Source organism: Gopherus flavomarginatus, chromosome 6 (assembly GCF_025201925.1).
Source record: "Gopherus flavomarginatus isolate rGopFla2 chromosome 6, rGopFla2.mat.asm, whole genome shotgun sequence".
In the NCBI taxonomy this organism is placed as follows: Eukaryota; Metazoa; Chordata; order Testudines; family Testudinidae; genus Gopherus; species Gopherus flavomarginatus.
This window is the reverse complement of record NC_066622.1, coordinates 82,367,113-82,384,527: the sequence shown is the minus strand read 5'-3', so window position 1 is coordinate 82,384,527 and position 17,415 is coordinate 82,367,113. Positions and strand designations below refer to the sequence as shown.

The following is a 17,415-nucleotide window of genomic DNA, read 5'->3' as shown; positions in this document are numbered from 1 at the left end:
AGTTGTGCAACAAGGACAGATCACTTCAGAGACTGGAACATAATACTACTCATGAACGCTCTGAGAATCCATGACATGGATTTTATTATGGTTAGGAACAAAGTTGAGCAGTATCTATACATGGCCTATCTCCCAAACTAACTCTACTTCTTCTTAGTCTCATGCTATTATTAGTCATTACAAGCACACTGAAATATGGACTTCTTGGTTCACTCTTTTTCACTAATCTTATTCATATTATTCCATTAATACACTACTCTGCTAATACACTTATACCCCTCTATACTTGTATCAACTCACAACTGCTCTCCAAGACATTCCTATCATATGTCCAGCATGTGAAATCTAAATGCATAATTACATTTATAACATCAATTGTTTTTTATAGTGGCAATTACTCAAGATATTCCACACTAGACATTTAGTCTATTAAAAAGCACTAAAAATATGTATTTCAATTAACTATAGCAAAGTGACACTACAGCAGTTCTAAGGGCTTTTATTGTTATTTGGCACAATCAAGTGAACTGAAGTGAACAACAGAAACTAAAATTAGCAACACTTCGTCTATGCCTATTGCTTTGGCAATAAACAGCTGAGAAATAATCTGATGATGAGCGATGAATCCTCATTCCTTTCTAAATTCCATCTACTAAATAAATTAGTAGTGTCATCAATATCATTGCTACATTTGCCCTCCACAACAGATGCACTAGCAGTGCTGCGCCTCTTCAGCTGTGACCCCTGCTGCTGCTGAGTGCGGGGGCTGACTTCAAGAAGAACCTGGCCCAGCTCCTAATGGGTAATGTGCCTTCAACAGCAGGTGCAGAATGGCAAAGATGCTAATGCTGCATCTGACAGTGCCTCCTTTGCGTAGGCATGTGCTTACTTATTTATTTATTTAGTATTTAGGACAAAGACCAAACAGAGTTACTGCAAGCCTAACAGTACTGTAAACTTTTGCCACAATGGTGCAATGGGGAGCCTAAAGCCTGAACAGAAAGAACCACCTCAAAAGTGGAGAGAGGCATTCAGGAACAAATTTTGAATTTGAATGCACGGTGGCATTACACTCCTTTAGATTTCCTTAAACCTACTTTCACATATGCATTCTAAATGCTTCTATTAGTTACTTTTCTTGCTACGCTCCCCTCTTCCAGCCCTCCCCACGTGAGTTACACTAACTTAGACTTGTTTCGACTCAGTGGACGTGATTTTCCTATCAATAACACCAGTGTAAAAAAGGAGTAACCTCATTGACTTTAATGGATTTACACCAACATGAAACTGGTGTGTGAGGTAAATCAAGCCCAGAGGGACAAACTTAGAACTTAAATGACAGGTATGGGTGTAAGTTACTCACTGGCATGTGGCCGTGATGCTAAGTAAATTGAAGAGAGTCTATGGAGGACTAGATGGCATCCAAATTTGTGAGCATACAGTTTCAGGATAAGAGAAGACAATGCAAGTTACACTAATTTAGACTCCCTCCAAAGACTCGCCTGTGCTACAGAAATAAACTCTTGCAAACAATGTGCATCAGAAAATGATGCAATCAGGGCCGGCGCTTCCATTTAGGCAGCCTAGGCAATCGCCTAGGGCGCCAGGATTATTGGTGGGCAGCGTTTTGCCGGAGGGCACTATTCGTGTGGCTCCGGTGGACCAGCTGCTGCAGTAGCCGATCGTCCACAGCCACGACTGTGGCAGCTCCGCCAGAGCCACGGGAGCAGCCAACCATCCGCAGCCACGACTGTGGCAGCTCCACTGGAGCCGCAGGACGAGCGCGTGGGGCAGCGAAATTGCCGTGTGCCTAGGGCGCTAAAACCCCTAGCGCCAGTCCTGGATGCAATCAAAGCAGTGTTGATTGGCCACAATCTAAGTGCAGACTAGGAAAAACTGTGTTCAGAACCATTTTGGAAACCCTGGCTGAAAACTGCTTCCTCTTTTCCCCATTCCTCATTTTCCCTCTTCTCCTACCACAGTCCCTATACTGCAGCATTCATTTCAAAAAACTATCCAGTTTTTTGTTTATTATTTTTAAAACAGAACAAATTAAACACAGTAAAATTTGTAGTATTTTGTTATGTTGCCAATTTCCATATGCAATATTTTTCTTTTGACATGAATCTTACAAATTTCCTCTGTTTCTGTATTCACCATCTGAGTGGGCTGCTGAAATACCATCCTCTAGGCCAGACTGTCATAGAGTTGCCAGGCATCCGGTTTTCTACCAAAACCCCCAGTCGAAAAGGGACCCTGGCGACTCCAGTTAGCCCCATTGACAGGCCACTAAAAATGTCATTGGCCACAGCACCAACAGGGCAGGCACGCTCCAAGCCCGGCTCCATGCAGCTCCCAGAAAGCTGTGGGCATGTCCCTCCAGCTACTAGGGGGAGGGGTGGCTGGGGTGGCTCCGCAGCTCCCATTGGCTGGGAATCATAGCCAATTGAAGCTGCAGGGGTGGTGGCACCTGCAGGCAGGGGTGGGGGGTGTGGAGTCCCCTGGCCATCCTTCCACATAGGAGCCAGAGGGACATGTTGCTGCTTCCTGGGAGCTGCCTAAGATCAGTGTCGCCCGGAGCCCGCGCCCCCTTCCGTGTACCAACCCTCTGCCCCAACTCAGAACCCCCTCCCACACTCCGAACCCCTTGACTCCAGCCCAAAGCCCCCTCCTGCACGCAAAACCCCTTATCCCTGGCCCCACCCCAGAGCCCACACACCTCCAGCCAGAGCCCTCCCCCACCCCACACACCTGCCCCAGCCCAGAGCCCACTCCCACACTCTGAACCTCTGGGCTCCAGCCTGGAGCCCTCTCCTGCACCCGCAACCCCCTGCCCCAGCCCAGTGAAAATGAGCAAGTGGGCAAGGGTGGGGGACAGCAAGGAAGGGAGTGTAGGCGGGACCTTGGAGGAGGGGTAGGGCAAGGGTGTTCGGTTTTCTGAAGTTAGAAAGTTGACAACGCTAGACTGTCAGCTGGTGTAACCTGGAATAGTCCTGTTCATTTCAAAAGTGAAATGCTCTCTCCCCGCTCCTCACCAAATACCTCAGAGGCCTGGAGTACAAAAGGACAACTTTTACCTTTTTAAATGAACAGAATCCTGGATTTAAATAATTTCACAGAGAATTATTTTTTCATTGAAAATTTAATCTATAGAGTATTTATTCTGTCAAAATAGATGGCAGCCAGCTACCATATTGGATAATGCCAGAAGTGTATCTTAAATATAAAATCAATTTTGTACTTAATAACGTCATCTCATATGAATAGCAGGAAACAGAACTTTGGTAATCAGTATCCAAGAACTCCAGCAATGAATAAATAAAACTACAAAACAAAAAAACAAACAAAAAAACCAGAAACATTCTTCACATATTTTGAGATTTTTTTTTACTGTTGTTGGTTTTCCTTTACTGTTAACATATATAAATTAGCAATATTACAGCACACTACCTCTGTAGCTTTGCTTTCCCTACTTCATAAGTTACCGAATTATCTCATACAACACACGCTTATCTTTGACCCAGATAAATGTCACTTTAAGTGCTTACTTTATTAATCTTTGTGTTGTACACAATTAGCTCAATGTCGCTGTTCAAGTTAAAACCTTCCAAATATTTCTTCCTCTTTTTCTGTTAAGTAATCAAATCAATGTAGGTCAGCAGATATAAAGCACATTCTTTGCTTGATACAAATGTGTAATTTTTCTCATTAACAGGAAGGTCGCACATTTAATATCTCAGAGTTATTACTATATAAAAGTGACAGCTAACCATATTTTATTCCCTGAAACCTGTTAAGACCACCCTTATACAAAACTACTGGGAACCTTATATACAGTATACACAGTCACATATGGGATGTGCCCTCTACATGGCTATAGCTGAACACAAGCTACTCCTGTGTTTCTAAATTTTTGTCAGTCACACTGATGATATTTATAAAAGACTTCAGTGTGGCTAGGAACCACAATGAAAAATGCTGCTACGAATGCAACGTCATAAAGATCTATTCTAGATCATGCTCAAAACTGCCATTTAGAACAATCCTTTGAAGTCAATGGAAATTTGCCAGAGTAAGGACATAAGCATTTTGCCCTACCAGCTTGTAAGGAATTCTTAAAATAGCCATATTAGAATAAATATGCATACAACAACTTTTGTCTATTCAAAGCTGAATCCTCTAGTATAAGATGTTCAAATACAGATGGTCAGAATTTTTTTTCATCAGACTTTACAAAAAAAATCAAATTGCTTTCTATGGTGTTGTCTGCACAAGGTAGCTTCCACTGCAGAAAATGAATGATGATGCAACTTTATGCAGAAAGAAATATGAAATTGGCAAAGTGACTGAAATTTGCAACATAAGGACAAATTGGCTGCTTGCAGCAAAATTGTGTGCAATCTTGTACTGCACAAGGTAAAAAAATCACATGCATTTTTTTTACTTGAGGCATTTTGGAACACTGGATGTAGAATCTACCTCATAAAAGATGAATTTGTCTAGAAAGAAATGCTGCTTTCCATGGTTGTGTAAAGAGCAGCTTCCCCACTCGTATGACTGTTTCTTGTGGGTTCTATGGTTCCCCATGGTACTTTGCACAAGCTTAGGTAAGATCTGTGCATATTTCATATTCATTCATCGATTAAGTTTACTCACACTGTTCTTTCCACTCCTGATCCTCGTGTTCACTGTGTTGGCTGTGCTGTTGAGCTTGCTTGAGGCTCAAGTACAACTCTTTTGCTCTAAGTTCTTCTTGCTGTCGTATCTGTTCTTCACCTCTCTGCCTCTCTTCTTCCTCTCTTTTCTTAAAAAAAAAGAAACAGGAAAAGGAAAAAAATCATTAGAGAGTAAGCATAGTCCAGTCATTAGAACATTGGTTCAATTTCTTCTTCCTTCACAAACTTCCTATGTGACCTTTGGCAAGTGATTTAGTCTCTTTGTGACTCACTTCCCCAACTATATAATGGGAATAACAGCACTTTCTTACCTACCAGGGGTTATCAAGAGGATAAATACATGAAAAATTGTGAGTGCTCTGATACTACAGTAATGGGGAACACAGAAGCACCTACAATAGCTAGATCTTGATGTTTATACTGAACACTTGCTGTGTCATGTGACTCCTCTACCAACGGCCCGCTACAAATGGTATATCTGCAAATTGTGCTATTGTTTCCATACCACGTGTATCCCCACTGGTGGCACAGCTTTAATCCCAAAGATAAGTCATTTGTTCTCTTGTAGGATCAGCAGAATGCATTAAACCTGCTCTAATCACTTCACTGCTTTTATTGGTTTTGCAGCCTGAAAAAATACAATACTAGTATGCCATGACTGACAAAGAGACCATGTTTTCTAGTCTTCATTTTCCTGATGGCACTCTCCCCTCCATTGTGCAGAGCAAGCTTTGATGCAGAAGAGAATTGAGCCCACAGACATCAATACAATTGCTCACTCATATAATAGGAGACCATTCCAATAGGAAAAGCAGACAAGGAACATCCCAGCAATCGGGGCTGCTCTATGTATTTTGCCGCCCCAAGCACAGCAGTCAGGCGGCTTTTGGCAGCGTGCCTGCGAGAGGTCTGCTGGTCTCATGTCTTTGGTGTACCTGCTGCCGAATTGCTGCCAAAACCACAGGACCTGCCGATCCTCCTGCGGCTTGCCGCCCCAGGCACGCGCTTGCTGCACTGGTGCCTGGAGCTGCCCTGCCAGCAATTTGTGTTGTAATGAAACAAATGATATTTCCTTTGGGGGCAATATAAACATTTCAACAACTTTGTCACAATTCATTCAGCAGTGCATCCTACATCACTAAAATGGACCCATACCAAATATGGGTTATTCTAGAATTTTAATACTAGCAAATGTGCATGGGTAATAGCATATCAGGGTGAATAAAATCCAGTGATTTCTTTTTAAGTGTTTATATTGGATTTTTCCATTTAAATTAGGCTTTTCTTAATTTCCTTTAATGGACTGTGCTTTGTCCAAGACTTAAGGATGTTTGGAGTGGGGTGGAATGGAGAACGGAAGTGATTTTTGGATAAGATTGTGTGTTTTTAGGAAATATTCGTACACTCCGAACTTTGTAGAAAGATATAGCTTATAAATCTGAAAATAAAAGCAATTCATTGTATATCACAGCAGGACACATGACATAACCAGAACAATCCACAGACTATTAATTAAAAACTATACATATATACAAATGAATGGAGAGATGTTAGAGTTGGGACGATAAACAGAGCGATGGTGTTCTCTAAAAACTCAGAGCTTCCATGTCCACACTCTGCTCATCCCCACTGTAAATGCAGAGTTCCCATTCTGGGACATTAGTTTAGCAACTTGGAGGTCTCTCATCCAACCCAACTTGGGCCTACCATAGTTTGTGTGAGAAATCGAACAGGATCCCAGAACAATTCAGACGGACTGCCCTCATGCTAAGTATTTGTTACTAGTCATGATCATCTTCTGATGCCTGTTACTTTTAGCAGTTAGTTTTAAATACCTTTCCTGCCAGCAAATTTCAGTGTTTGCAGTTTGCTATTGTCCGTTCATGTGCTAAAACCTGAAGGAGATGGCTAAGGGAGAAAACACTGCAAGGTTCCCTTTGTGGGGTTATGTGCAAATCTTTTCATCAGGTGAGTGGAAGGGAGAGGTTGCCTAAGAGAATGAACCATACATATTGTCAGAACACATGCTGAGAAATCTTAAGACAGCGCTGCTATGCTTCTGTATCTCAGAGCTATCTTGAGTAGGCCAGCTGGCACCACAAAAAGGGGACCATTTTCATCATTTATTTGTATTTTGGCAGTGCAATGGAGTTTTAGTATTTATTGGCTCCACTAATTTCTTCAAAGCATTGCATTGAAATAACCACTTTTCTTTTCAATGGAAATTCAGATACTGTCCACTGAGTCACAAATGATGCAGTAATAAATTGCTTTAGATCACAGGGCTCATTACATGTTAAGCCTTTTCTGCTTTGAGCACACTATATTAGATGAAGGAAAAGGTGAAGTTATTTGTTTTGCATAGGAGTGTCAGAAACCAAAGCCATCCTCCAGACCAGCCTCATAGTGCTGGAGTCCTAGAGACTAAGTATGTGCTGCATGTTTGGCCCCAGTTCAAACCAACAGTAAAATACAGTGCATTGCCTGATATTATACTGCCACAAGAAGAAAAATTTTTTTGATGATTTGTTTAAATGGATTTAGCTAGATAAACTAGAAGAGCTCAATATGCGATGTGAAATGCCCTTCAGATTATCCTATTATGGTATCAGCTAGAGGCCTCAGTCGGGTTTAGAGCTCCCTTGAGCCACACATAGTACTACCATACAGGTAGCGGTGGTCCCTGCCATTAAAAGTTTATTATGTTGAGAGTAGGGAACATGTAGAAAGGCAGAAAAGCCAGATTCTGATCTTAGTCACACTGGTGAAATTTGATAGTAACTCCATCTAAATAAATGGATTTACTCAATGTATATCAATTTCACTGTGATTCCTGGTTAGAATGTGAGATTGGGATACTGGACTTCCTGCTTCAGCTCCTGAGTTTAGCACTGATTTGCTGTGTGGGCTTTGATAAGCATCCAATCCTACAAACACAAACATGCTTAATTTTATACCTGAGAGCAGGCCCAGTCAATGCTCAATGGTACTACTCACATGGATAAAAAGTAAGCAGAAATGTCTGCAAGATATGGACTGAAGTTGTCTTACTCATAGTTTTGTCACTTCTGTCATAATTTAACCATCTGATCCTTGGTTGAAAAGTGATATACAAGTACCAGGTGTTATTTATTCATTCATACACTGTTCCATAAATACAACTGAAAAAAAGACCAGCTATTCACACATCTAATCTGATTCCTAAGATTCCTATCTTTTCTCCTTTCAGGCAGGAGAAAGTCAGGCAAACAGCTGCTGTAGCCATTCCATAAGTGTTGGTCTCACAGCGACAGGTCATTGCATGGCTTGCCACCCATAAGAGGAGAGTAACTGACTGGAGGGGGCTTCCTTTGAGGCATGTAAAACAACCTGGTTTCCAGGGATTACATTGCTTTCCCACCTCAGAGCAACTTTTCTTATTCCCTTCCTTTGCCACCTTATAAACTGTTTGTGAGCAGGGGAGTATTTTTGCCACTAAGATCTGAGGAACTGATTTTTTTTTTCCCCCAAAGGAGACTCTTCAAAGCAAGCAGTATTAGTGTGTCATTTGTGACCTTTCAGATCTCAGTGAGGGTCAGAAGAAGTCACAGAGAGCAGGCTGCTTGTTGTTCTGAGCTATGGAACACACTAAAAGGTATACTTAAGGAAAAATGACGCTTTTATTAGAAAGGATGGAGAAACACAGTATTAGCTTGCCAAGTGTGAATAAACAAGGCCAGGTGTCTTGGGTTTCTCAGGAATGGTTTACTTAGTGGTAGAGCTCTGTCAGCTGGCTGAATAAGGGTTTATGTCCATTGACATTTCAAAGTGATTGAAAAAAGTAAGCAATTTACTAATTGAAAGCAATTATCCTCAGGGGATGGAAGGGTGGAGCAAATACAAGTCTCTACCTTCTGCAACAACTCAGGCACTTTTGCAGGTGGTCTGAAAACTTTTAATGGGTCAGATTCTCAGGTGGTGTAAGTCAAGGCATCCCCATTACTGTCTGTAGTAGAAAGAGAGCCTGAAATATAAAGGCCTTGTATCAGAGGCCTGTTGTGAGATGTAAGCCTGAACTAAAGTAGTGATCAAGCTTTGCTGATATAAAGCAAAGAAGCAAAGTGAGCAGAAGTCAGACTCTGCCAGTTTGCAAGCTCACAAAGTCTGGCAAGAACAGGGCTGATATTGCAGAATCACACATTCCTAAGAGGTGCTAGGCACAGAGCACTCTTGCAAACACACTCCAGTAGGGAGGCACTAGAACACCTTAATACCAACACATTCCCTAAAAATAACAGGAGCACACTGACCCATCCTAAAAATAAGGTCAGAATGACAGCGTGATGGATAGAGATGTACCAGGTGATGGTGGTAACTGGCTACGTCAGAGGGTGTCAAATAACTGCATCAGAGGAGCAGTACATAACTTGTTTCCATAGATGTATAAAATGGAGTCTCAGAGGGAGTGTCTTTGGCTGACCTGGGGTTGGAGGAGAATGGAAAGTCCCGCCATTCACTGACCTGTGTCCACTGTAATGGACATACAGGTGTTAGTGGTCCTGTAGAGTCTGTGGGATACTAGGACCGTGCCCTCATTGACAATAAACCTAGCTAGGTGCCTTTGTACCTTAACGGATCTTGCGGTCATTGGGCAGTTTGCTAGAGGTCTGCTGTGCCAACTGTCTGCGCAGAGCTGGGACAGCACACAGGGAGAACACAGACATGCAGCAGAACATCTAGCAACATCTGACAGCACTGTCAATGGAGTCATACCGAGGATCTAGCCTTTTATTTTTAAAGGCTTGTTGTTCATAATGAACCAAAACTGAAGTCCTTCCCGCTGAAATCATGGATGTTAATAATGATGTGCCTATGAAGCACATAACAGCACCAAAACCACCACATATAGGAACAACAAATAGACCGCTCCTAGAACTCCTTAAAAAAGGAAAGTTCTATACTACAGGTAACACTATTAAGCTTACCATAGGTATTAATCTTACTTATAATATCTTCATCCCATGTTATAAGATAGAGCTACAAATACTGTCTACACTACAAATTACATCGGTATACCTTTTATCACTTAGAGGTGTGAATAATCCATACATCTGAGCAACATACATTATATTTACCTAAGTGCTTGTGTAGACAGAAACACAGCTACTGCCTCTCATGGAGGCAGTAGATATTAAACAGATGGGAAAGCTCTCTTTTGTAGGCTTAGAGCACCTTCACCAGAAGCATAAATGATGTAGGGTACACATAGCCTAAGTGTTTTCTCTGTAACTATAAAAGTGTTTGCTAAAACTGTAAACCCGCACAATGAGGAGAGAAGCATTACCAAGTATGAAATACTACTTTACCACAAGAGGAATCAGCTTATCCCCAACAAAAGAAGACCCATACACACCAGACAATCCATTATGGAACATCAGTGAACAAAAGACTTAGCTGATTGCTTCCCTCATGCCCACAAAGAGGGGACATGCACAAGCACTCATCCCATCACAGCTTGAAGGCAATAAAAATCCCCATTGAGAAGACATTGTTATCACTATGCTGCTTGGAATTTGGAGAAGGCAATATTAGCGAGCGTAAGCAAGGTATCCCCAATCTGCTTAGCTCTAAAGGGCACAGAAATATTGCATATTGCAGCAATTTTTATTACATTTTGGAACCTAAGATTGTAACTCATTTTTCTGAGTATGTTTACCAGTTTTAACCTGATAAATAATTCATTTCTATTTTTAGTTAATAAATCTTTAGTTAGTTTATTACAGGATTGGCTACAAACCTTGCCTTTGGTGTGAGATATGAGGTGCAATTGACCTGGGGTAAGTGACTGGTCCTTTGGAACAGGGAGTAACTTGAATATGGTTGTGATTCTTGAGGTATGGGACCATCTATCACAAAGGCAAATTTGCCTGGGTAAAAAGATAGATGGGAGTACCCAAAAGGACTGTCTATGAGTCCATGGTTAGGCTGCTATAGTGCTAGAGAAGTTCACACTCATTATTTGGTTGGTGAACTCTAACTGCCAACTTGGGGTTTATGTCCTGCTTCTTGACAAGCTGCCCTGAGGTTGGCACTCACACTCATGAGCTACTGCAGCCAAATTGGCACTACACTTTTGTAATACTCTATTATTAACATAATAAATGTATCTCTTCATTTCTAAACCTCCCCCCACACACTGCAGTCTCTGCAATGAACTGTCTTTCTCTCTCACCTACTCTGTCAGACACAATGTTCTTGGGTTTTCCTTGAGTGGGTCCACCCCTCACCGCAGGCCTTCTGGACCTTTTCACTGGGACCCTGTTCTGTGAACCTCCCAGACCCTTCCCTTTCATAACCTGAGCCGGTTGTGTCTCCTGCAGCCAGTTCGCTGTCAAACCGCGCCAAGGGAACAACTTTACAAGCTCATGCTCCATACGCTTCACTTCCTCATCCTTGTGTCCTGCCCTGCTAACAAGTGGTAGGACTATCTACCATCTGTAGAGGGTGAGGAACCCCGGTGGGCCAGCCTCTATTCCACCTTGGTCCTGTAGCCTGCTGAGATATCGGTTAGCGGCTCCTTCATGGAGCCATGAGCGCAGGTATGTACGTGACTTGATTCACTCCTATCCCTGATGCCTGCTCCTTTTGTGGGGTGAGAGAGAAACTGGTGCATGCCTATCTCAAATGCACCAGGTTTCAGCCCTTTTTTCTGCTCCTCCAGAACCTCCTGTTGAGGTTCTGGCTGCACTTTTCCCACACCTCTTCATATATTCATACCCTGTCTGTGGCCCCACAAAGTCGTGAGACCTCCTCGTCAACCTCCTCCTGGCCCTGGCCCAAGTGGCCATCTACAATACAGGAGGAGGATGCGTGGGGGGGCTCTGTGACTGTGGGGCCTATTTCTGTTTCCTGGTCTCATGCATCTGGGAAAAGTTCCTCTGGTCAGTATCCGCTGGCTCCCTAGACAGTTTTGAGGAGCAGTGAGTGCTGTACGGGGTTCTCTGCTTGGTGTCCCGCTCTGGATACCTAGTTCTGAACCTGTGACCTCCATTTCTTGGCCTGTTATTTTTTAGTTGTACCCCATGTTTAGTTGGAACCAGGTCCAGTGGTACCTCCTGCAAGCCTGGGGGAGGGGCCTTTAGCCACAGGCAGACTTGTGCCCACCTGGCTCCCAGACATTCAATAAGGCCAATAAATACACTGCCAGCCTTCCACTGAGCAAGGTAGCCATGGGATGTAAGTATTATCCCCGTTTAACACCCCAAACAGCTCCATGTGCAAAGGACAAACAGATCCCCCAAACAGCCCTCTTGTATCCCCAGGGAATTTTCGGGAGGGGATTTGCTTGTTGTTGATGCTGTTTGGAAAGAGATCAAAGTAGCTAAGAAAAAAGAGTAGAATCCAGGGCAGAACTTTGAGTGCTGGGGAAAATCTTGCCTGGTGATAAAGTTACTTTAAAAAACAAATCAACAAACAAAGATCACCCTTTTCAAGCATGAAAGAAACTTTGTTTTGTTTGTCAGAGGTGGAAGTTACAAGCAGCTGTAATAATCCACATTACCCATATGTCACTGGCTGATGGATGGTAAAAACAGCACCTTCTGCAGTTATCCCTCCATAACTTAAAAGCTAACCAGGAAGGTGCTGAGTCAATATTTGAGTAGTACTTGGTTGCAAAATAGCCAAGAAACACTCATGTGCTGCAACAAATTAGGCTGGTAATTCAGTAGGTAGCTATATTTGACCTGGCCTCCTCTCTACTGGAAAATGTGTGTACTAAATAATGTTAGCAACCAAGAGGCAAACTTGCTCTACTGTAAAACTGTTTTGCAATGATGATGTTAGCCCTGCTGCAACCAAGTCTAAATAATATTCATTCTTAGCTTAGGTCAGTTTCTAATGTTATAGTGCTAATGCAGATGAGAAGCACTTGCAAAGTAGCTCAAGTTACCATTGCTCCTCCCACCATAGTCACAAAGGGAGCAGTGTGCTTTCATTATTGTATTATCCTGTGGTGTGTGTATGAGGGGATAAAAGCAAGGATTTTTTATGCAGATGTGCCAGTTACACATGGTCTATTGTTTTAATTACACGTGGTATAAATTCTCTAGTGCAGACAGTCTCTGTGTCAACAAAGTTGGTGCTCCGGCATGGTGTTATGGTGCACTGAAGTCCTGCCCTACTCTAAAGAGGATCTCAAGTTTCACTGGAGACAGTAGTTTGCTTCATGTTCTAAATGGTGGGGTAACGTTCCTATGAACTGTTTACAATTGCTAGAATCACAGGGTTGGAAGGGACCACAAGGACCAAGATGCAGGATTTGTTGTGCATAAACTATCCGAGACAGATGGCTGTCCAACCTCCTTTTGAAAACCTCCAGTGAAGGGGCTTCTACAAGCTCCTGAGGCAGTCTGTTCCGTATTATAAGGTTGATCATGATCTTTAAATCCTCAGATTTACAGCAGCTGAGAAGCTAGTCTGCTGTGTTTCACCCAAGAAGTGGCTACATATCACTGGTGATAGTTATCCTTGTATACTGGGATTCTTTCAGCATGTAAGAAGCTATATGAAATGCAAGTTATTCTTTTCATTAGTGGCTCAAATGTGTCCTGCAAATCTACTTGCCTGTGGAAAATATCAGACTGAGATGCTACGTCTTGGCAAATATCCTAAATAAAGATAAGCAGTTAGCACAAACATTATTGGGCTAAATAAGGAAAATATTACTTTCTAATGATGAAATATCAAAAACTTTCTCAAATACAGGATAGGGATACCCTCAGGTTGCTCAGCAGAAAATAGACAGCTCACTAACTTTTGTCACAGCTAAAAAGGCAGTTGGATGAAAAAGGTCTTCCTTAAAGAACAAAAAAAGCACTAAGATTTTCCTCTCTTTGTGCTCAGAGTTATTGATCAGAACTATTTGGTAGGTATTACTATATTACTGTGATTAAGAGATAGTGGGTTCACCAAGGATGAATTTGGTGTGCTGAGTTCAACAGAGTTACATAATGGATAAATTTGACCCCTGGCCCCAACAAGTTACTTGTCATATGCCAGAATCCTACTGTCACACTGTCTGGAGTGGCTTATGACTCAGAGTGCCAACCTCAGGGCAGACAGTCAAAAAATAGGGAAGACACCCCAAACTGGCTGTATGTTTCACCAACCCAGTAATAAATGCAGTACTTTGAAAGTCACAATTTAGTCTTGTAATGGAGTCATAAACCATCCCCTTAGATGGTTTAACTCCAGTTTATCTTGCTGCCCAGGCAAACTAGACTTAGTGATAAATGGTCACGTACTCCAAAAATCACAAAATATTCAGATTGCTCCCAGTCCCAAGAGACCAGGCACTTACCACAGATCAATGTGTACCTTAGATCTCACACCAAAGACAACTCTGGTAGCCAATCCTGTAATAAAACTACTAAAGATTTATTAGGAAAAAGGAATGAGAGTTATTTACAGATTAAAGCAAGCAACATAACAAGTGAGTTCAGTCTGTGAACATAAGAATGGCCATACTGGGTCAGACCAAAGGTCCATCAAGCCTAGTATCCTGTCCTCTGACAGTGACCAATGGAAGGTGCCCCAAAGGGAATGAACATACAGGTTATCATCAAGTAATTCATGCCCTGTAACCCAATCCCAGCATCTAGCAAACTAGGGACACCATTCCTGCCCATCCTGACTAATAGCCATTGATAGATCTATCTTCCATGAATCTATCTAGCTACCTTTTGAACCCCGTTATATTCTTGGCCTTCACAACACCCTCTGGCAAGGAGTTCCAGAGGCTGACAGAGAGTTGCGTGAAAAAATACTTTGTGTTTGTTTTAAACCTGCTACCTATTAATTTCATTTGGTGGCCCCTTGTTCTTATATTATGAGAAGGAGTAAATAACACTTCCTTGTTTACTTTCTCTATACCACTCATGATTTTATAGCCCTGTATCATATCCCCCTGTAGTTGCCTCTTTTCCAAGCTGAAAAGTCCCAGTCTTATTAATCGCTCCTCATACGGAAGCCGTTCTATACCCCTAATCATTTTTTTTCCCTTTTCTGAATCTTTTCCAATTCTAATATCTCTTTTTTGAGATGAGGTGACCACATATGAACGCAGTATTCAAGGTGTGGGCATACCATGGATTTATAGAGGCAATATGATATTTTCTGTCTTATTATTTATCCAGAAACTCTCTAGTATGCTTTGATCTACTCCTGTTTCAAAGTGGAGTAAATCAAAGCGCATTAGGGAACTTTTAGCACCCAGCCCCAGACTTGTATGGACTTATACAGACAAGCACCTGAGTTGTTCAGCAGATCCAAGTATGACAATCTCACAGAATACCTAGCTCTTCAGCATCAAACTCATCCCACAAATTTTAAAGTCCCACCACCCACCTGTTTTTAAAATGCTTTTTAAAAAACGTTGACATTTTTGGTTAATATGCATTTCATTTTGCAAACATTTCATAACAAAAAAACCAATCTAGGTTTGCAGTCAGCTGTGTTGATATTCTTCCTGGCAGGCACCTCAATGGGAATGAACTGGCTGCATGACAACTTAAGATTTCCTTGTGGAATGGGAAGCAGATGACATCATTAAAAGAATCATACCTCTATTATTTTTAAAGTGTAGCTGAAGAATTCTGCTCTCATCTGGATGGCTGAAACTCACATCTTTCATTTGGGCCAATGCGCTTGTTATGCAACATTCTTCAACAACAAAAAAACAGCAGCAGCAACTGATCACAGTAAAAAAAAAAAAAAAAAAAAAAAAAAAAAAAAAAATGGTGCCCATGCTCTCATAGCTTTGTAAATTAGCATAAGATCAATGCCAGTAATTGGCCCGCTTATTTATCCATTGCAAAAGGTGCATAAAAGAATAGCTGTTGTTAAGTTGCAAAAAAAAGAAAAGAAGTCAACACTTAGATTCTGACATCATAAATTAAGTGCATCTCTGCTTAAGCAGCACCAAGAAAGGCAAGATTAGTATCGGCAAAAGGAAAACAGGGATATCATTCACTGTGATAAGAGAAAATCTAATTTATCTAGTCCAGCCAACTTTAGAGTCCCATGATATGCCAAGAGGAATAAAAGCTAACTGAAAAGGGGCAATTGTGATGCAAGATGGTTTGAAATTAAACACATCAGCAAAACAGACTGCAAGCTTTAATTTCCCAAATCAAAATGCTTCACGATGATGGAACTTTAATAGCATTCAGGTTTTTATTCTTCTTTTCAGAGACTGTTTTAAATATGGTCTGGTGGTCATCACAAAAGGATGATTAAGGAGGTGTTAAATATTTTAAACTTGTTAAAGTGGGCTTGTTAACCAATCTGCATCTCATTCCATCCCCTGAATCATTCATGAAAGGCACATATTTTCAGGATTTCACTGATTACAGTCAAACATGAATAGATTTATTAATGATCTGGATGATGGGATGAATTGCACTCTCAGCAAGTTCACAGATGACACTAAACTGGGCGGGGAAGGGGGGAGAGGTAGATAAGCTGGGGGTGGGGGGTAGGGATAGGGTCCACAGTGACCTAGACAAATTGGAGGATTAGGCCAGAATAAATCTCATGAGGTTCAACAAGGACAAGTACAGAGTCCTGCCCTTAGGAAGGAAGAATCCCATGCCCTGCTGCAGGCTGGGGACCAAATGGCTAAGCAGCAGTTCTGCAGAAAAGGACCTGGGGATTACAGTGGATGAGAAGCTGGATATGAGTCAGAAGTGTGCCCTTGTTGCCAAGAAGGCCAATGGCATATTGGGCTGTATTAGTAGGAGCAGTGCCAGCAGATCGAGGGAAGTGATTATTCCCCTCTATCTGGCATTGGTGAAGCCACACCTGGACTACTGCGTCCAGTTTTGGTCCCCCCACTACAGAAGGGATGTGGACAAATTGGAGAGACTCCAGCAGAGGGCAACAAAAATGATTAGGGGGCTGTGGCACATGACTTATGAGGAGAGGCTGAGGGAACTGGGGTTATTTAATCTGCAGAAGACAAGAGTGAGGGGGAATTTGATAGCAGCCTTCAACTACCTAAAGGAAGGTTCCAAAGAGGACGGAGCTCGGCTGTCCTCAGTGGTGGAAGATGACAGAACAAGAAGCAATGGTCTCAAGTTGCAGTGAGGGAGGTCTAGGTTGGATATTAGGCAACAGTATTTCACTAGGAGGGTGGTGAAGCACTGGAATGGGTTACCAAGGGAGGTGGTGGACTCTGCATCCTTAGAGGTTTTTAAGGCCTGGCTGAGATGATTTAGTTGGTGTTGGTCGTGGCTTGAGCAGGGGATTGGACTAGATGACCTCCTGAGGTCTCTTCCTACCCTAATATTCTATGATTATTAACCAATTCACCTTTTTCTCTACAGCCTGTTTTTTTTTATTATTATTAGCTTAATTTAGTTAGAGGCAAGTAAAGCAATATTTAATGCTAAGTGCCACTTTCCTACTTTTCAGTTTTATTATTGCTAAATGGACTTCATGTAAATATTGAATTTGGTGGTTGCAAAAGGAATAAATGGAGTGGAAGTTAAGATCTGGACATGCCAGAGAATATAAAGCTTAACAACTGACCAGGATTGCCATCTGGTGAGGCAGTAGAGTCATTTAAGTGTCTTTATTGTTTTTAATCAAATCTACAAAACTAGACATAAGTGTTACTCTTAGAAGAAAATCAGATTAGGGATTGATGAGATGCTTTATAAACGTCTAGGGAGCAACAATTTGTTATATTACAGGTTGC

The 17,415-nt window shown here is 41.9% G+C and overlaps 1 protein-coding gene across 2 annotated transcripts in view; it reads right to left on the bottom strand.

The window, feature by feature from the left end:
* The window catches only part of SH2D4B (SH2 domain containing 4B), a 126,104-nt gene that overhangs the window by 80,411 nt on the left and 28,278 nt on the right, over positions 1-17,415 (bottom strand). For both annotated transcript variants that reach the window (XM_050959104.1, XM_050959103.1), the window contains exon 4: positions 4,657-4,804. In XM_050959104.1, the coding sequence (XP_050815061.1) occupies positions 4,657-4,804 (148 nt within the window). The remainder of the gene's footprint in view (positions 1-4,656; positions 4,805-17,415) is intronic.